Source organism: Arabidopsis thaliana, chromosome 2 (genome assembly GCF_000001735.4).
Source record: "Arabidopsis thaliana chromosome 2, partial sequence".
NCBI classification, from domain to species: Eukaryota; Viridiplantae; Streptophyta; class Magnoliopsida; order Brassicales; family Brassicaceae; genus Arabidopsis; species Arabidopsis thaliana.
In genome coordinates this window covers 380,334-400,056 of record NC_003071.7, presented here as the reverse complement: position 1 = coordinate 400,056, position 19,723 = coordinate 380,334, and the positions used below count along the sequence as shown (strand labels likewise).

The window sequence follows — 19,723 nt, the reverse complement described above, 5'->3', positions numbered from 1 at the left end:
AATAAATAATTTTTGATGTTGACAACGACTATTTTCATTAAGTTTAAACGAGGAAGTAAACATTTCCAATTGGTGCAGAGGCCTATTTCCAATTACTGTTAATAATTAGTTGTATCTTTATAAATTATAACAGTTTTAAAACTATAAAGGAGGTTCCTAGCTCCTTCATGGTTGTCATATTTGTTTGTATAATGACTCTGTCACTCTTCCAGTGACATAATCAAATAATCTTTGTTGGAAAAGGAAAACAAAAAACAATTTTCTCTTTTATTCGAAACTTGTGTATTATTCACGAATTTTTTTTTTCCTTGTAGCAAAGTTTTATGACAAACAGATTTTTTTTTAAAAATTATGAATCAAACCTTTTGTGTATAAATTAACAACTCGTACAATGGCCTTTCACATATGTAAGGCAATTAGCAAATAAATAAATAAAATCACCTTCAAAAAGTCCGGTCAACCTTTTTTTTTTTTCTTTCAAAATTCTCTTTAATTTCCTTGTTAATATATATGGGAACTAAAAATGTTATTTATATGTGGAACAATATATACCACGTTAATTACCTAAACATGGAATATTCAGACTACTTCTATCCACCGCCCCTTTTCATTGACGTGCAAATAATTTTCACGTAATTGTCTAAAGTCCATTTTAGTCTTATATAGTCTCGGATTGAAACAAGAAAAACAATTTTTTCGACTTTAAAATTTATTAATTATTTTGAAGAGTTATTTTTCTAGTGACAAAGTTCATTACATTATTTTTTCTCTTGCCTTTTTCTATTTTTAATTCTTGTCCACATAAGGACTAGCTATAAATAAACAAAGCCACACGAAAACCCACCATCAGGTCCATCACCTCTTACATTTTTTCTCCAAAGTCTCTCAATGGATAGCTTGAGAGATGTTAAGCCTATCAAACTCATATTTTCTATTTTCTGTCTAGTTATTATACTATCCGCCTGTAATTCAACGGCAGAGCTACCGCGGTTCGTCCAACCACCAGAACCCGATGGTTCACTCAGTTTTCTCGTTGTCGGCGACTGGGGAAGAAGAGGTTCTTATAATCAGTCCCAAGTAGCTCTTCAGGTACATATTTATGTGTGTGTTTATGTAGATATGACCTTATTTTTATGAACAATCAAACTTTATTCCTTGTCTGTAATTAAGCTAGTTTCAAGTTCTTTTTAATGGTGTGGTTTAGAAAATATGTGAGAGAATTCAAGCGAGAAGACGAAAATGATAAGAGAAATCATATATATGTTATCTTGACGTCGAATTCATCGTTTGAGTAAATTACAAATTAATTAGCTATTGTAGTTATATATTAGCAAGTAACGAACAATAATAATAAAACTGCACTGAGTAATGCCTGGGTTGTATTAACATGTAATAATATCTGAATATATAATGAGTGAGTTGATGATAATATATGAGGCATATTTCATTGTTAATTAAGGAGCCGTGAAGATGAAGTTGCATACATAATCTTTAGTTCATTACGTAACTTACGTGGAACTAATAATCATCTTAAGGCTGTCCATTAGTGTTGCAATTCTACGTCATCACTTTAATTATTGGTTGCTTCTATAATCCTATGAGTAAATGCTTTGGATTAAGGAAGACACTGACTAGAGATTTTTATTATTATTATTTTGTTTTAGTTTGTAGTTAAATGGATAGGTTTGTCGCAGCTAGCAATTTCTAATTATTGTCTATATTTTTTTGCATTGATCAGATGGGAAAAATAGGGAAGGACTTAAATATTGATTTCCTCATTTCGACTGGAGATAACTTTTATGATGATGGAATAATCAGTCCATATGATTCTCAATTTCAAGATTCGTTTACCAATATTTACACAGCAACTAGCTTACAAAAACCATGGTACAATGGTAAGTAAATTATTAATAGTATTTATACTCTGAGCATAAAACTATCTCTCTTTCACTTACAGAGAAAAAGTTATTTGACTATCAAAAATTTATATACTTATTAGTAGATTTTCATTTATTTTCTCTTGCAGTATTAGGAAATCATGATTATAGAGGTAACGTCTATGCGCAACTCAGCCCCATACTCAGGGATTTGGACTGCCGTTGGATTTGTTTAAGATCTTATGTTGTTAACGCCGGTAAGTAAATTACCAAGAACACAAGTTAATAAAACTTCTCTTTAGTTAACCCTTTTTTCTTTTGTAGAGATTGTCGATATTTTCTTCGTGGATACAACACCGTTCGTAGATAGATATTTTGATGAACCAAAGGACCATGTATATGATTGGAGAGGCGTATTACCGAGAAATAAATACCTTAACAGTCTCTTAACGGTAACTTTTTTTTTCTTACTCTACCATAAGCTAGTCATATCATCAAATTCATTGAAAATTAGAATAATTAAATTGGCATCATACTAAAACCTGTCTCGATTACAATATAGTCAAAATATGTGATTATCATTGACCTAATTTAATGATATATAGGATGTGGATGTGGCATTGCAAGAATCAATGGCTAAATGGAAAATAGTGGTAGGCCATCACACGATCAAAAGTGCAGGTCACCACGGAAATACCATAGAGCTTGAGAAACAACTTTTACCTATCCTCGAGGTAATTTTTACTATATTATAAACTACTGAATTATGTAATACCAAAAATTGAAAAAAAAACAATTTAATTGGTTTTCTTGATATATTTAGGCTAATGAAGTGGATCTCTATATAAACGGGCATGATCATTGCTTGGAGCACATAAGCAGCATCAACAGGTGATTATAATAAGTTTGTATAATTTATTAATCGATTAATTATGGATTAGTAACGTAAGATAGAGATGCGGTTTTTGTTGTTTATAGTGGAATACAATTTATGACAAGTGGAGGTGGCTCCAAGGCGTGGAAAGGAGATGTGAATGATTGGAACCCACAAGAGATGAGGTTTTACTATGATGGACAAGGATTCATGTCGGTTTACACATCCGAAGCTGAACTACGCGTCGTTTTCTATGATGGTCTTGGTCACGTTTTGCATCGATGGAGCACTCTTAAGAATGGGGTTTATTCCGATATCTAATCGATGGTCAGACAAAAAAGTAGTTAAGAGTTACGACATAATTATTTATATTAATTAGTCCATTGTTTATTATGTTGATATTTCATGTGAGTTAAACATTTTTTAATGTTGTGTGATTATTTTCGAATTCTTAATGGTATCTTAATACATGGAGACATATCTTCTCATGATTTGGTTTTGATTTCGTTTACATTTAATATATAATTATACTGTACGCATGGTTCTCGTGTTCACATTTTTCATTACCATCATATTCCACTATATATATATTGATATTCAAAAGAATTATTTTTGCATATTTCACATAAAGAGAGAAATCCTTAATACTTCTCTTTATGATTTAAACATTAAAAGACAACTAATTTGATTTTTTTACTATTGATACCAAATTTATACATTTGTATCAAATATCCGAGAGATATTAATATTATATATTTATTTCTTTAAAGATTAAAAAGTCAAATACTAATTTAATTAATTAAATTAATTAAAAAACAAAATACATTATTAATTTCTAAAAATAATAGCCAATCAAAATCAACACATAAGATTTGATATCTAAATTTTAATTAATTTAATTTAATTAGAAAAACGAAATACATTATTAATTTCCAAAAAAGTAGCCAATTAAAATCAACAAACTATATTTGGTATCTAAATTATCATATTAATTTTTTCTTAATTATTATAGTTCACTTCTCATCTTGATATGATTCTATTTTTACGGAAAAATAATATCATCATTATAAAAAAATAATTAGAGTTTTTTCGCATATGCCATAATTTGAATTTTTAAAAACGAATATAAACTGTTCAATACATGAATAATATTATAACGGGTGAAAAAGATATTTAAGAAAACTTTCTACTGAGTAACGGGACATAAATTTGAAATATATATATTCAATTTCATACATATTATATTGAAAATTTATAATCTTATATACTACAATAGTTAATAACATATTAGATGTGATTCAATTTTTAATACAAGCTGGAAAATCATAGAATTGACGGATTTAGATCGATATTAATACAAGATGGTATACTACATGTGAAACTCTTAAATTAACAATCAAACTACAAGTGTATAATCTTAAACACTAAACAATATAGATAATATCAACAAAACATATACAACTCACAGTCTACTATACATTTAAAATTAAATAAAATAATATTATATATTTTTAAATCATCTTTACAATAAAAGTTTTTAGTTTAACTAAAATATAAGCCTACCTGCGGTATACTGCAGATTAATCTCTAGATTATAGGACTTATTGGATCTAAAGACGGGTCATCAAAGATTTCCTAAACTGAAGCAAAATATACTGAATATTCAAATATCTATCTGTTACCAAATTATAAACAAATAAGTCAATTTAATATTATATATACGAAATCAATTAAATCTTAATCACATAAAATTAGCACAAAAAAAAGTATTCAACAATTAAAAAATTATCAAATCTCTGTGTTATATAAGTTTTGATACTATATTTGAATAAAGTGTAATATACCTTTTTAATTTGTATTCTTTAACTAATTTAAGCTAACTAATATATTTGCTAATCTTATATCTATCAAAACCGACTATCGTTTTTTATCTCTATAGTATTTTTGCAAGACTTTTTTGGTGGATTTGGATAAAAATGCATTCGGGTCATATGGTACATTCCTCTATTAAATAAATATGGTGCACTCCTATGTTATTAGCTAAAATGTTTAGATTATAATTCAGAGTCATATCATTAATAAAACTAATATTAATAAAATAAATGACTTTTTGGCAAGACGGATTTGGAGGAACGAGTTTTTGAATCAACATTAATAAAAAAGTAAAATATAATTAATTTACCGTTTCAATATGGGTTAAATCTTTAATTTATTATTTTTTAAGACCACTAATATTAAACATATCAAATCATCCTAATTTAGAAAAATTATATAGAACCAAAAATGTTATGTGGTATGTATAATGTTACTATATATAAAATTAAACTATAAAATATAAATGTATTAGAGAATAATACAATTTGCAAAATTTTTATATATAAAAAATAATTCTAAAATTATAAAAATTACTACTTAAAAAAAAAATCATGGGACGGGTAAAGAAATTACAAAACGTGTTTTATTTTGGAATTGGGTTATATGGTGGATGTATTTGAATCAATATTTATAAAATTTTAAAATATTATTAATATGCTGTTTTAATAGGGGTCAAAACTTCAGTTTTTTTAACAATTGTCTCATGAATTCGTGGTATATCGTTACTTAATTACAATTATAAACTGTAAAATATAAATATTTTGTAAAAATAAAATTTGCAAATTTTAATATATATTACTTTTAAAAATAAATCGTGCCGCGGTATACCGCGGGTTAAAATCTTGTTTAATATATAATTATACTGTACGCATGGTTCTCGTGTTCACATTTTTCATTACCATCATATTCCACTATATATATATTGATATTCAAAAGAATTATTTTTGCATATTTCACATAAAGAGAGAAATCCTTAATACTTCTCTTTATGATTTAAACATTAAAAGACAACTAATTTGATTTTTTTAAAACTATGGATACCAAATTTATACATTTGTATCAAATATCCGAGAGATATTAATATTAGACATTTATGGGGAAAGATATATAATTAAGAAATAAAGTAGGAAACAAATAAAAACATATACAGGAGGAAATATCCCTTGACCTAAACGTGTAAGTAACACGCAGCATTGGCCCATACATTGAACAAAATATATACTATATGATTACAAAACAAAAAGTTGTAGAGTCTTCTTAATTAATTTAGTAAAATGATTATAATTTCCTTCAAGAGTTGACCAAAAAGAAACATCCTTGATTAAATAATGTATCGACCATGTTCTTCTTATGGATCCATCTATATTAATTGTTAGCAAGGCATCTTCATCTCTCTTTATATAGGCATCATTTGTTTCTTTTGTGATTTTGTCTCATACCAGATAAAACAAAGTAAGAAGAAGATGAAGATGCACGTATGTTTTAGTGTGATTTTGATGTTTCTAAGCATCTTCTTCATCAATGGTGCTTTGTCGAAGCTTGAAAGGTTGAAACATCCGGTGAAGAAGAAATCTGATGGCTCTCTGAGTTTTCTTGTTATCGGAGATTGGGGACGCAAAGGTGGTTTTAATCAATCTCTCGTTGCACATCAGGTTAGTAATATTAATCACTTTTTCAATATTTATAATGTATTAGAAAGATTTAACAAGTATATGTAGACTAGTGGTTTGTGTTTTGTAAATCTGATAAAAATACAAGATTTATTATTTCATTTATAATTCGTTTGAATAACAAAAATACAACTTAATTAGTGACAATTATTTGTTCAAGGCAACAATATAGAGTAATACAACCCAAAGGATTTGAATTTGATTTTTTTTGTTGAACAATGTACGTATTGTTTATAGTGTTGAAAGTTGAAATATGTATGAAAATGTAAACATCAATCTATTAATTTATGAGTACATAGTCGTATGTTGCGTGCATCCTACGCAATAAGTACTAATTGAGAAAGCATATTCGTAAAGTATTCTTGTAATTGACAAATTGATACGCTTCATTAGAAAGCAGAATCCTAATTAAAATGAGATGTAACAGAAAATTGACTATCATTTTGTTTGGCAACAAATCCTTTTTTTTGTTGTATATCTTAAATCAATTTACAAAAATATTTCACGCTTATAATATCGACATGAACAAACCAGTGTTAATAAAATTTTGTTTATGTAATGTAAAACTGAAAAATTGGCAGATGGGAGTTGTGGGAGAGAAATTAGACATAGATTTTGTGATATCAGTAGGAGATAATTTCTACGACGACGGATTAAAAGGAGTCAATGATCCTTCCTTTGAAGCCTCTTTCTCTCATATCTACACTCATCCTAGTCTCCAAAAACAATGGTATTCAGGTAATTTACTTCCTTCTAATCAAAGTTTATACACATGTTTAATAGTTAGTTACTTAATTGTTTATCTATATGCCTAACTGAGTTTAAACACTCAAATGTGTTATGGGATTATTGTGTAGTTTGCAATTGTTTTGGAAAATGTCATTTTTACTAAGATCTTACAGATTTGTCGTACGTATTTCAATTTTTTTGTTGTTAAAAATACATATTTTATACCAAATACTAAACTTAAGATCAGATGGAACCGACTGACCTAAACATAACGGGTAAAATGCATGTTTAAATTATAATTTTTTAGCTTGCAAAATGGCAAAATCCATAAACTATTCAAAAAAGGCAAAATCTATAAATGCCACTAAGAAAAATGGCAAAATCTGATATTGATTCATGTGTTAATGCAGTTTTGGGTAACCATGATTACAGAGGAAATGTTGAAGCACAACTAAGTAAAGTTCTCACCCAAAAAGATTGGAGATGGTTTTGTCGCAGATCTTTTGTCTTATCCTCAGGTAGATTTTAAGGAAAGAAACAAACAAAATTAAACTATCATAACTAAATCAAAGTTTTAGTTAGTGAATATGTTTTGTTGTGGTTATAGGAATGGTGGATTTTTTCTTCGCGGACACAAATCCTTTTGTAGAAAAATACTTCACTGAACCAGAAGATCACACTTATGATTGGAGAAATGTCTTACCAAGAAATAAATACATCTCAAACCTCTTACATGTAATACATTTTCTTTCATAATCACATATATATATCTCAATCTTCTTTTTGAAATTTTCTACTAATTATAACTTATGTTATTGAAATATCAGGATTTAGATTTAGAGATTAAAAAGTCGCGTGCCACATGGAAATTTGTCGTGGGACATCACGGGATCAAAACCGCAGGTAATCACGGTGTGACTCAAGAGCTTGTAGATCAACTTCTTCCAATTCTAGAGGTAAAATTCATAATATCACTTTTATGCTAATTACATGTTATATTATCTTTATTGTTTTCTACATTGATGTACCCCAATTTAATTAACTACGATAGTTTTTCATGATTTTTTTCACTTATTACTGAAGGAGAATAAAGTGGACTTGTACATAAATGGACATGATCACTGCTTGCAACACATTGGTTCTCACGGGTAAAATTATAAGTACTTATTTGTTGAGTTTAAAATGTTTCTTTCTCTATTAAGTTGTTATATTTTGTTGAAAGAAAGAAAACTTAACATATATTTTGGAAATGGTGAAGTAAAACCCAATTTCTTACAAGTGGAGGAGGATCAAAGGCATGGAGAGGACATGTTCAGCCATGGGATCCAAAAGAACTCAAACTGTATTACGATGGACAAGGTTTCATGTCTCTTCACATCACTCACTCCAAAGCTAAATTCATCTACTATGATGTTTCCGGCAATGTTCTTCACCGATCCTCATTGTCCAAAAGATCTGCTCATCTTTAAATAACATTTCTAAGAATAAAATTTGCACACAATTTAATTTAAGTTTTTATTTACAATAAATTTATTGATGTATGATTATTGAACACAATGGTCTTGAATAATATAGAGTTTTTTCACGTTCTGAAAACGTGGTTCCGTTGAATACATATCATTTACAAAAATAGGCATGGGCATAATACCTGAACCCGATCTGAAATACCCGAACCTGTTCTATTTCAGTTTCGGTTAATTATCCGATCGGATTCTATTTTCAAATAATTGTAGGTATCGGTATTATCCGAACCGAACCCGATACTCGTAAGTAATATTTATTACTCGAACATATATATACATATAGGACATATATTCACTAATAACTTGAATTTGTGACATATTTAATGATTTGAGTTATGGAACAAGCTCAAAATAAGGTTTACTTCTTGTTTTATATTATTGTCTTAAAGAAAAACTTGTTATAATTTCAGATTTTTGGGTTTTATGGATATTTTTATGTATGTTTCGGTATATTTGAACAAAATTTGGGTAAGTAGTACTTAAACCCGAAATAGTTTTGGTTATTTATGGGTTCTTTAACCAATATTCGAATTATGCGGACCCAAAGTAAACCCGAACCGAACCCAACCCGAAATTGAACATATAACCCAACGAGTCTAAAATTTCTAAATTAGAACCCAAAAGATCCGACCCGAACCGACCCAAATATCCACATACCCAGGGCTATACAAAAACTTGTGTTTAATTATATATAGAATATGAAAATAACAAGCGAATTTTCAGTTTATCTTGCATGTTTTAAAATTATTACTAAATTTTAGAAAGTTCATTAATCTACGAAATAAAAACTTTATGGTGTTTGAAACAAAAAATCATTTTTATTCAGCTTAGAATTGTTGTCCGGTATTAAATGTGATTCATCTATTCTATTATTCAGCTGTTTTTCATAGTATTTCTCTTATATACCTTTTAAGAAAATATTAAATTTCATAGTATTCTAATTATAAAAATACTTGATATGAAATATAATACATTTTTTGGGACTAAAATTGGGCCTTTAAAGCCTTATACTTGGAATTATCACATTAAAAATGGGCCCAATTTTGAATGTCTGGTGATATAAGACTTTTATGTAAAAACAACTCCCTAAGAAGTAAAGTTATCTACAACTTTGCCATCAACAATGTCCACACAGAAAAAAATATCATCTTCCAGAGTGGTGTAGCAGAAGAAACAGAGGAAACTGATAATGGTGGTGGTGTTAGGCTTACAGTCTCTTAAATGGTACACACATGGAAGAATCATGGAGACAAAGAAGAAGAGACATTTGATGCGTATTGTCCAAGCCACTGAAAGAGAAGATTCATTCCAAATCGATAGAGATAAAGCTAGAGAAGCTCTGAAACAGCTTGATCAACAAATAGAATCTCAAGCTGATGAGAAACCAAGAATCATCAACAAGACATCATCAGATGTGGTCAGAACCAACAATGATCCAATCATGTTTGAAGAACCACCTGAGATCTCCGGATCGTTCCTCACAAGTTCAGCTTTTGTTCTCTTAGCTCTTACCTTGTTCTACAACATTTTGTTCATTACAGTGATAAAACCATCCATGGATGGACCAGAATCAGTTCCAGAAGAAAACAGTGTTGCTATGTCTGATTCTGACATTGTTAAGTTTCCACTTTCATCTTTGCCTGAAAACACTTTCAAACAGTAGAAATCTTAGTGTATCTCGTGTATATTACATCTTCACTGTTTTCAATACTGAAATGTTCACACAAATGAAACTGATAGTAAAAACAAAATTGGAACTTTGTCTTCAGTGCAAAAGAGACATTGTTTGCTTCTCGAGCTGCAGTAACCTAAATGAAGTATCTTTATCCAACCTCAATCCAGCATCTTCAACCTCCTTACATATCTCTTTACACTTTGTCAATCGCCCTGAAGCGGTATAAACGCTAATCATATCGCGATAAATATCATACGTTGGCGAGAATCCAGCTTCCTTGAGTTTAGAGTAATACCTCATTGCTCTTCCCAAATCATCCAATGCTACAAATAGTTTAATGACTACTCTATAAGCTGGAAGATCAAGAAGACAATTTGATTCTTCCATCTCCCATACCACACTCATTGCCTCCCGGTATTTTTGTTCCGAATACCGGCTATGTATCATCGTAGTGTACATTACAACGCTTGGTTCTCTGTTTGATGCTTTAAACCAGTCAAAGAGAGATTCAACAAGCTCAAATTCTCCCAGTTTCACACAGATCTTCATAATACTTGTGCAATCCTGCTGGCTCAATTTCAAATCTTCTCTTTTTTTCAGTTCCTCAAGAAGAGCAACAACAAGATGGTACTTGTCAGGGTTTTTAGCTATTTCCAGAATCATCTTCACGTAAACACTCGAGTCAAGTATTCGATTGTTACTCTTCGAGATCAGTATAAGCTTCCGAGCTAGATTCAACCATCCACCTTCAATGCATCCCTTGATCATAGCTTCAATTACATTCTTGCTAGCCAAACTATTGTCGAATTTAAGCAGTTTCAGCTCATGGTGCTTCGCCAAAACCTGGATAGTCGATGCAAGAATCCGGTTATCAGGGACTAAATGAGAATGCTTTTCAGCCCAATGATACGTCTGTAAAGCTCTCTCAGGCAAACCCATATGACCCAATTCTCGAATAGTCGTAGAGAGTGACCCTTTACGCAAGAAACTAACCCATTTATTGAGAACAAGAGAGACATCTGCATCAGAAGAAGGCAAGCTCTTGATCTCTCTAGCTAAACCAATGAGAAAGCTTGGATCTTTATACACTTGCTTCGATACAGAAGACAATGCAGGTGATCTGATAATGTTCTTCTTTGGAGTTGGAAGACCTAAAGGTCGTAACTTGTGAGGTTGAGGAAGTGGTAAAGGCCTAACTCGACTCGGTTTATCGGGTTTTTGAGGTATCCTTTTCTGAAACAGCGATGAAATAGCCTCGATTTCTTCTGGTTCCCATACAACAGCATCATCATCATCATTCACTGATTCTTGAACTTGCTCATCATCATCATCAATCACTAGTGGTTCAATTTTGGGTTTCCTAAGAAACAAATTAACACCAAAATCAGGAGGAAGCTTGGTACGGCGTGGATTACGGAGATTCTTAGTGAGTTTCTTAGAGTGATTCCTTTGACTAGCGTTGACTCTTGTTACTCCTATGTTTCCGATTCTACTGGTTCGAAGATTCAAGTGAAAGCTAAGTGACAAAGAGACAGGACAGTGTAGTATCATTCCTAAAAAACACACGAAGTTACGGTTCTAATTCAAACCCTAATTCCGATTGAACCTTAAGTAATCGTTTCTACAATAGAATCCGGAACAGCTAGGGTTTTGAAATCAAACACAAAGCTTATAAAAAGGATTAAACTTTAGGTCTAGAAACAAAAACCCTTGAAGAATACGAAAGAACTATCTTAGTCTAAAGAGGAAATTTGATGAGAATCTTAGCGAGCTTGAGATAGAGAGAAGAAGAAGAAGAAGAAGAAGAAGAAATCAATTATCCGACCCGGTAAACACGACCCGAAATGACCCGACCCAATTGAAAATGATATTTTTGTTAATTTATTTAAAAGTAGTTTTGCGGATAAACATTAGCTTACGTGGCAAAACCTTTGGAAGCAAGTAGAGTGTTATACAGTTGTAAAATAGCTGGCAAAAAAAGCAAAACCATCAACTTCAAAACGACTAAACACAAATGAATAATGAGCTAAGCCAATTTTGTCTAGTTTTTCACAATTCTATCTTTTAGATGGTCCCTAAAATTTTGCCAAATCCGACTTATATGTATATAAAAAACAATTTTTTTGCTCCATACTTTTCTTTTGATATTTTCCTTATAGTTAAATCGTTTGTTAATAACGAAACAAACATTATTTTTGTTGACAAAAATGAATTGTTTACTCAAGCTCAAATTTTGTTCGAATGCGAAAGGTACCATGTGTGATCACATAAAAATTTTGTTGTATGTAATAATAATACTACATATGTGCATGAACATGACCACACAAAATTAAAACAATATTCGTCGGACCCATTGAATAAAACAAGTACAAGCGAGACAAAACTCTCGTCACATAAAGTACACAAAATTGAATACAAATATAAATTCCAAGATATCTGAAATTATTTACACCGATAATATTCGTAAACAACTGTAAAGTATTCACAAAAACAAGAAACAATTTATCATATATAAAAAAAATATCACAAATAAATAAATTAATTATTTTTTCTTTTCTTATAATGATATACAACTAACAAATGACAAAAATGCCTCCTCTATATGTGAAAATGCATTGAATCATAAATAACCAAAATAATGGACTTATTATAGAACCCCCAAATCTCACCCATACTATTTTGCCTATATATGTTATCATATCGACTCGGTTCCATCAACCCGGCTTCTCTTGCTCCGGTGCTTTCCATTGCGGTGGCGCCTCGGAATGCCGCCAAATCTGACCGGATCATAAACCCTAAGCCTTTGAGCCTCAGCGGGATTCACCACACACTCCGATAAAGCAACATTGTACCTAGCCCGATCATAGCAATATGAATATGTCATGAGTCTCCGTCTGAAAACATCCATTTTACTCCTTTGTGAAGGAGTAATCTCTTGCGCCGCACGCATATCCTCAGCCGCGCCTTCATCGCACCTCGGAAACTGCTCGATAGGGTCCACGGGGCAGCCGTGCAGGACTAGATCCGAGAACCGCGCAATGTAAGGCGCATATTTGTAGTTTACACCGTACTTTCCACCGTTAGTTGCCCATTTAGAACCGTCCCATATTGTTGTGTAGAGAGACATCGGCTTTGATGGAAAGTGACCACCCATTTCCGCAGTACGTTTGACCTCTCTAATAGGAACATTGTCTACAAAGAATCTGCATAACCAAAAAGAACAACAATTTCACAACTTTGATCAGTAGTTTAGTACAAACTACATAATTATAACCAAAAAAAACATTTATTTGGATTAAGTAAGTTAGATTCTGTAAGCTTAGAAAGATAACATTATTGGCATAAAAATTTGTAGCTTTTGATGAACTTAAGTAAAGATTCTCAACTTGTGAATTGGACCCCAAACATACTCTCTATGGGGTCATTGTTGATGCCAAAAAACGAAAGCTGTAAACCATTTTAGGCGATCACACACACTTGAAAATTGACAGGAACATTACAACCAAAAGCAAATAATGTCCCAAGCATCACAAAACTTTCCACAAGAAGTAATAAGAATTAATATCCACCAAAGAAAATTGAATCATATTTTTTCAACAAAAAGATCGTCCCATCATTAAAACCCCACTTGGGTTTCCTTAAATAGAAGATCATATTATTGAATCCATAAAGCTTTTAAATCAAATGGGGTCAATAGCCTAACCTCCTTTAAATTGAACCAAACAAACAAAGATTAAGAGAGAATTGGTACTTTTTTTTTTACTTACATGATGTGAGAATCAGACCAGAGGATACTGTATTGATGAAAATCTTCAGTAGGATCAAACCAGAGATTATATCTCTCTTCTCTTCCTGAATGAGTACTTCCATTACCGTAAATGTTTGTCTGAACTCTCCATTCTTTTTCTCTAATGTTACCAAGAAACTCAAAATCTATCTCATCATGATTCTTCTCATACATATCTCCATTAGACATCTGAATACATAACAACAACCCACAATATAAAAAAAAGTCATTAGTACTTATACTAAACCCAAATCAAATAGTGAAACTAATCATAATTGGTTAGTTCTAAAGCTAAAATTAGAGATTTTACTTACATAAAAGGCAACAACAACTCCAGCTGTATAATCAGAAGGTAATTTAATTGAAGCACTGAAGAATCCATGCAAGTAATAATCATTTGAAACAAAACCGGAACCTGCAAAAACAAAATCATTACTAAACCGAGAAAATGAGAAGGAAATTAAAAAACAGAGGAAGATTAAACCGTACCGGTTCTTTCATCGAGCGTTAACCGGACAGATTTGCCATCTTGATGAACAAATAAGTTCTTGTCACCAAAAAGTTGAGTGTAACTTTCTTCAAAAGATGTGATTGGAAGATTTTGCAGAGCAAATCCAGAAACTAAACCGGAAAACAGAGACATGAAAACCAATAAACGACTCAGAGTCTCCATTTCTAAATCTTTTTTACAGTATCAAACGCTTCTGTTTGTATATAGAAAAAGCTTTAAGAGAAAGAGATAATAAGCTTGCGTAGAGAAGCTAAAGAGAGATAGAGAAGAGAAGAAGGAGACGAAAGGCTAATGAAGAAGAGAGAGTGAATATGGTTTCCATCTGTCTTTTTGGGTCGTTTATATTTCGATTTTTTAAATTATTTTAACGAATTCTCAACAATTTTTAATATCTTTAAATTGATTTAGTTTTTATATTTGATGGATATAATTGGGTATTAGTTTCCAAAATTTTGTTAAATTTTTATATGTCCAGCTGTATAGATATTTAGAGTATATAATAATTAAAATTTATATAGTTTTTTAATATTTGATTGATATAATTGGATATAGTTTCCAAAATTATGTTAATTTTATATGGTCCAGAAGTCTACATATTTAAAGTAAACCATATTTTAGATGGCAAAATTATAATAAATCATGTTACCTAATATGTTTCCTTTTTTAGTGTATTTGTGTTGTCTTCTATCATATTTGGTGATATTTGTATTATTGGTTTTTATTAGGAGATTTTAATTTTGCAAAAACAGTAATCTAAATACCTGTCAAAATTTTCCTTTCTATAGAATATTAGAATGTAAAATGTAAATACGGTATCTCGTAATTTCCCGCAATTTTAGCTCGTTTGAGTTTTAAATAATATCTGATGACAAAATAAAAATATAAATGCGGGCTTTTGGTATTTTCAGACGAAAAAAAAAACAACATTTATATTTGATAATCGGTACTGTTAGGCTAATACCATAATTAATTTTTTATTCTTTTCAATGTAAAAAGGAGATACAGATTCTTTAGTTTAATATATATATATATGTTTAAATTTCTAGCAAAAAGATATATACATAAAAATGATAATTGAAGGATATATAAAAGACGACGAGAGGAAAACAAAGAGAAGCAAGAAAGCATGAGAGGCTTTGCTTCTTACACATGTGTCCCGACAAATAGTCACAGGTGCTGTGTCAGCTCAACTCTATTCTTACCAACACTACAATTTCTTTTCAACAAAAAAAACCCATAAAATCACAACTTACAAACTCACTAATATTTTCACAAAACTTGAAAATGGTATAAAAATCGCCTCATGGTGTAATCATTTATGGTAAATATGAAGTTTAATTCAAATTGGGTTTTGCTTTGTAGAGCTTTCTTTGAGAAGGGATAAAGTGCAAAAATACCAAATAAAAACTCATAATACAAAACAGAAAAGAAAAGAATATAATTTTTTTGAGTTGTCTAATAAAAAAGTTGTGGACCAGAGATCTCTCCTCGAAGACAAACGGGGTACATTTTAAGAAAAGGTGAATCATTTGGGTTTTTTAAAAACAATTTTTTTTAAGACTTTCACAGTCAAAAATAAAAGGCGTATCATTGAATTTTCAAATTTTTAATTCATATTTTTATAGTTTTTACATATTTTAATTAATTGAAATTTCCCATAAAGTGCATATAAAGTCGGATGGGGTTAGCCGCCCCAATACGCCGTCCCTGATGTAATTCTCCAAAATACCCTTCTTTGTTAATAAAATTCACGACCACCGTCCAATGGTATTTCCGTAAATAAGGCTGACATTATGAGGACAATAAGACATTTGTCCAACGGTAAACAATTTTTGAAAAAGTCACGGCTCCGTTAAATGAGAATCGCGTGAAGGAAACGCGGGTTTTAAATAAAGACACGTGGTGAGTAATATGTGGAGCGGGTGGATTTTAAAACGCTAACGTTTGGCGACGCGGCTCTGTGCTGCCAATGAATGCAACCCCAAAAACGGTGTCGTACTGGTTACTGTTACCTGTGCCGGAGTTAATTAGCAGCGTTAAGAAAGATGAGTCCACGTCAGCACATAACAACCGTTAAAATCTCTACTGGGCCCACTAACATATCTAGTAAGCAGACACGCAGTTAACAGCAATGTTAACGCCGTTAACTCCATTTTTGGTAACAGTCGTGTCAGAGAAGTCCAATACTTCACGCGTAAATAGATACTAATAATTAGTACTACATGTAAAATCAGTATCAGTATTATTTTAATTTCATATTTGGTGGATGGGAAAAAATAATTTCATTGAGGTCACAACGGTCATCGTCCCAACAAGTTTGATAGGCGTATTTTAGTGTAACGTGTGCGAGGTTAATTAGCATAAGCACATGTGAATCTAGTAGTAATTAGAAGATCCCAATGTGACAATGTGGAATATTCACGTGTGGTTTTTGCATGGGTTTAATCCGCACGGATCAGTATGTCATCAGAGAGAATCACAGCCGTTGATATCTTACTTAAATAAAGCAATGAGAAAGAAAATTAGAATTATGTATCAAACGAGATTGACGTTCTGAACTTTCTTTTCATTGATATAGGAACTAAATAATTTGAATAATGGTTGTTCACATAATCACATTAGTTTAATGTTCTTGTCGATGGTGATTAGAATCTTTGTAGCAGTTTTCTGGAAGAAATATCTCAAGATGTTTGTTGACAATTTTACCCAATACTTTACATATTTCAGTATTGTATATTTTGCTGTTTTAGAAACAGAGGTGATACACTGCATAAGTGCATAATCCATTATCTATAGTTTTTAGTAACCAATTATCCATTTGTTCCATGATCATATCATCGGCCACATTAGCAAAATCTATTTCAAAATGTAACAATTGAGAAGTTTTTTTGATTCTCGGTGTCCCAACACACTTTGGTGAGAGTTTTCATGGTCAAGAACTTCTGTTTTGTAAACCTCCTAGCTAAATGATGATGAGAGTGCAAGTGAAATACACATTTGAATTTCCTTTAAAACAACTGAAAATGTATATTATCAAAAAAAAAAAAAAAAAAAAATCAGTGTCAAATCATGTATATTTCAGATCGAAGAAACTAAAGAAGTAATACCAAATTCAAATGAATTACATACTTTATTAAGTGTTATTAAGTACGTTTGTAGTGAACTTTCAAATTTTTGCAAGAAAACATAAAGACGATTATCATAATCGGACCCAAAGATTCAGATTTTATAGATGTTGTGTTCACTCAGTCATACATATCATCAAACAGTTCTGAATCATTATCTTTAATATACAAACTACAGACAGTTTTTTTTTAAAAAAAAAAACAGTTGTAAGTACATATTTTGAATGATAAAAACGAAATAAAAAAATTAAATAATGTAATTCTTTTTCTTTATATTTTATGAATGAAATTGTAAGAAAGATTTCCAAAATAAAGCCAAAAAAAAAACATTTTTTTATCAAAAATAAAAATGTTCCTTGGGCGTAGTTAATTAAGAACATATTATCCATTCCATTTTTTATTAAATGCAGTTGTATTATGAGCCACACACAAAACAATTGTGATTCTGTCACCTACCATTCAAATCATAACTAGAGTAAAACGATCATCCTAATTGTTTTAGGAAATAAAACTAAAATACAAATTTGTGTACACGTACTTACTTATACACACAAGGACAAATTGTTTAGGTAAATGCGGATTTACATTAAAAAAATATAGTTTGATCAGTGAAAATTTATTCTACTGTTTCAATATTCTTGAATAAACGAATATTAGTGCCACTTGTAATTTGTCAATAAAATAAAATATGACTGAATTGCCCCTGTCAGTGAAGTCATATTACCTGTCTCCGTTGGATTCACCTACTACTTTACAACCAACGTCTTTTGTCTTATTGCTTACCAAACCAAATCATATTTTACGTGAAAAATACAAATATTATCATATCTTTTCTTCCTAAATTTATACTAATTGCCGTAAAAACAAACTATACTACATATGATCAACAATAACATGAAACTATATGAAAAATTCATTACCTTCAAGCTGTCAATAAAAAAAATATCATCACCTATAAAATGGTATAAAACATTCTTTTACGAGGCACACTTATATCAAAAAGATATTTGTTGATGATTTTTATTTTGTTATCTTACTTAAGGCATTGTTATTTGTCAATATTTGTTGAGGAACTTTATAGTTTCAACAAAGCCGGTTCACTATTTCTAAATTTTAATGAGGTGTGTAGTTATATAATAATATTTTTGACACAAACGAAAAATGATAAAGCTAATAACCATGTGATTATATTGATCAATGTTGTATAGTACTGCATCATGTGAATAATTATTGCTTTGTATTTAGCTAACATGTTCCTGATCATATATACCATATCTTTAAATAGTTGTTAGTGTAGGAAAATGATGATTGGTGTTCTCAAGCGGTTTTATCACTCGAGCTTCAAAGTTTGAACATGGACATTCATTTGTTTAATTTCTTCGGTCTGTTATATATAACGTTCCAGTCCACAAAATTATATTTTGTATAGTATGCAAGTGGATGGATTTAAAATCATTAGATTCCGCCGAACCAATGGCAATGAGGCCAAACGTTATGTAGTGTGGTGGGGTGCAATTTTATCAATAACAAATTGAGTACATATACACAAGATTCATTCATAATTGTTAATTATTTTATTTTGTTTTGAAGAATTTTTGTTCTTTCTTTGTAGGTCCGTTTCTCATCATATATTCCCGACATCACAAACATACAATGCAATTTTTGTAACAACTACTTCATCTATATATAATATGTCTAAAAACTAGAGTGTTAATCAATTTATCTCCAAATGCGGTATATGTTTGAGTTTCCTTGAATCACATATTGTATAAAACGTAAGTGACACAATTTACGAATTCCTTAAACTCGTAATGTGTAACTCAGGTACGGCTAATCGTGCGTGAGCTTTCCAATGCATCATTAGTCCTTGCATCATCTATGCGAATCGAACGTTTTAGTTACTTGGAAAAATTTACGTCTCTCAAAATCCGATGAAGAAAATAAAGTTGTTTCTATAGAAACTTTTTTTTTTTTTTTTGGTTAAAGATGTTATGAATCTTTGTTATATGTATATGATGTATCTAGTTCTTTTGTTCATTGTAGATAATAAGTTCTTAATTAATTAGTTATAAAGATT

At 30.6% G+C, this 19,723-nt stretch overlaps 5 protein-coding genes and 2 long non-coding RNA genes across 9 annotated transcripts; 4 read left to right on the top strand and 3 right to left on the bottom strand.

The window, feature by feature from the left end:
• Window positions 1-718: 718 nt before the first annotated feature.
• On the top strand, window positions 719-3,301 carry PAP8 (purple acid phosphatase 8). 3 transcript variants are annotated; one of them, NM_126250.5, is made up of 7 exons: window positions 719-1,089; window positions 1,739-1,895; window positions 2,027-2,134; window positions 2,202-2,329; window positions 2,483-2,611; window positions 2,701-2,768; window positions 2,856-3,301. In NM_126250.5, exons 1-7 carry the CDS (start codon window positions 889-891, stop codon window positions 3,070-3,072), a joined length of 1,008 nt encoding a protein of 335 aa, NP_178298.2. In that variant the 5' UTR covers window positions 719-888; the 3' UTR covers window positions 3,073-3,301. The 3 variants fall into 3 exon arrangements, with proteins under 3 accessions (NP_178298.2, NP_973397.1, NP_001325278.1); NM_201668.2 differs by having other exon boundaries at window positions 849-1,089; window positions 2,027-2,050; window positions 2,856-3,289; NM_001335083.1 differs by lacking the exon at window positions 719-1,089 and having other exon boundaries at window positions 1,491-1,895; window positions 2,856-3,289.
• A 2,571-nt stretch (window positions 3,302-5,872) lies between these two features.
• Window positions 5,873-8,636, top strand: PAP7 (purple acid phosphatase 7). Its single transcript, NM_126249.5, has 7 exons — window positions 5,873-6,278; window positions 6,878-7,034; window positions 7,436-7,543; window positions 7,633-7,760; window positions 7,853-7,981; window positions 8,109-8,173; window positions 8,284-8,636. The coding sequence occupies exons 1-7, from the start codon at window positions 6,090-6,092 to the stop codon at window positions 8,492-8,494; spliced, it is 987 nt and encodes a 328-aa protein (NP_178297.2). The 5' UTR covers window positions 5,873-6,089; the 3' UTR covers window positions 8,495-8,636.
• A 966-nt stretch (window positions 8,637-9,602) lies between these two features.
• On the bottom strand, window positions 9,603-9,882 carry AT2G04145. Its single transcript, NR_139988.1, has one exon. It is a non-coding gene; the product is annotated as an other RNA (long non-coding RNA).
• AT2G01870 (uncharacterized protein) lies at window positions 9,652-10,587 on the top strand. The gene has a single exon (NM_126248.3). The coding sequence runs from the start codon at window positions 9,738-9,740 to the stop codon at window positions 10,209-10,211; it is 474 nt and encodes a 157-aa protein (NP_565278.1). The 5' UTR covers window positions 9,652-9,737; the 3' UTR covers window positions 10,212-10,587.
• Window positions 10,139-12,002, bottom strand: EMB975 (Tetratricopeptide repeat (TPR)-like superfamily protein). The gene has a single exon (NM_126247.3). It carries the CDS (start codon window positions 11,772-11,774, stop codon window positions 10,314-10,316), a length of 1,461 nt encoding a protein of 486 aa, NP_178295.2. The 5' UTR covers window positions 11,775-12,002; the 3' UTR covers window positions 10,139-10,313.
• AT2G04125 lies at window positions 11,744-11,977 on the top strand. The gene has a single exon (NR_139987.1). It is a non-coding gene; the product is annotated as an other RNA (long non-coding RNA).
• Window positions 12,003-12,578: 576 nt separating the features above from the next.
• Window positions 12,579-14,886, bottom strand: EXGT-A3 (endoxyloglucan transferase A3). Its single transcript, NM_126246.4, has 4 exons — window positions 14,500-14,886; window positions 14,325-14,425; window positions 13,991-14,199; window positions 12,579-13,426 (listed from the first exon to the last, which is right to left on the bottom strand). The coding sequence occupies exons 1-4, from the start codon at window positions 14,681-14,683 to the stop codon at window positions 12,919-12,921; spliced, it is 1,002 nt and encodes a 333-aa protein (NP_178294.1). The 5' UTR covers window positions 14,684-14,886; the 3' UTR covers window positions 12,579-12,918.
• Window positions 14,887-19,723: the final 4,837 nt, after the last annotated feature.

Bases quoted from the DNA above. Each gene is read 5' to 3' on its own strand.
- PAP8 (NM_126250.5), top strand. From the start codon at position 889: ATGGATAGCTTGAGAGATGTTAAGCCTATCAAACTCATATTTTCTATT. The intron at 1,090-1,738 runs GTACATATTTAT...TGCATTGATCAG, and splicing joins AGTCCCAAGTAGCTCTTCAG to ATGGGAAAAATAGGGAAGGA. The intron at 2,135-2,201 runs GTAAGTAAATTA...TTTCTTTTGTAG, and splicing joins ATCTTATGTTGTTAACGCCG to AGATTGTCGATATTTTCTTC.
- PAP7 (NM_126249.5), top strand. From the start codon at position 6,090: ATGAAGATGCACGTATGTTTTAGTGTGATTTTGATGTTTCTAAGCATC. The intron at 7,761-7,852 runs GTAATACATTTT...TTGAAATATCAG, and splicing joins ACATCTCAAACCTCTTACAT to GATTTAGATTTAGAGATTAA. The intron at 8,174-8,283 runs GTAAAATTATAA...GAAATGGTGAAG, and splicing joins CAACACATTGGTTCTCACGG to TAAAACCCAATTTCTTACAA.
- AT2G01870 (NM_126248.3), top strand. From the start codon at position 9,738: ATGGTGGTGGTGTTAGGCTTACAGTCTCTTAAATGGTACACACATGGA.
- EMB975 (NM_126247.3), bottom strand. From the start codon at position 11,774: ATGATACTACACTGTCCTGTCTCTTTGTCACTTAGCTTTCACTTGAAT.
- EXGT-A3 (NM_126246.4), bottom strand. From the start codon at position 14,683: ATGGAGACTCTGAGTCGTTTATTGGTTTTCATGTCTCTGTTTTCCGGT. The intron at 14,200-14,324 runs GTAAGTAAAATC...TTATGTATTCAG, and splicing joins GAGTTGTTGTTGCCTTTTAT to ATGTCTAATGGAGATATGTA. The intron at 13,427-13,990 runs GTAAGTAAAAAA...TTGGTTATGCAG, and splicing joins TGGTCTGATTCTCACATCAT to ATTCTTTGTAGACAATGTTC.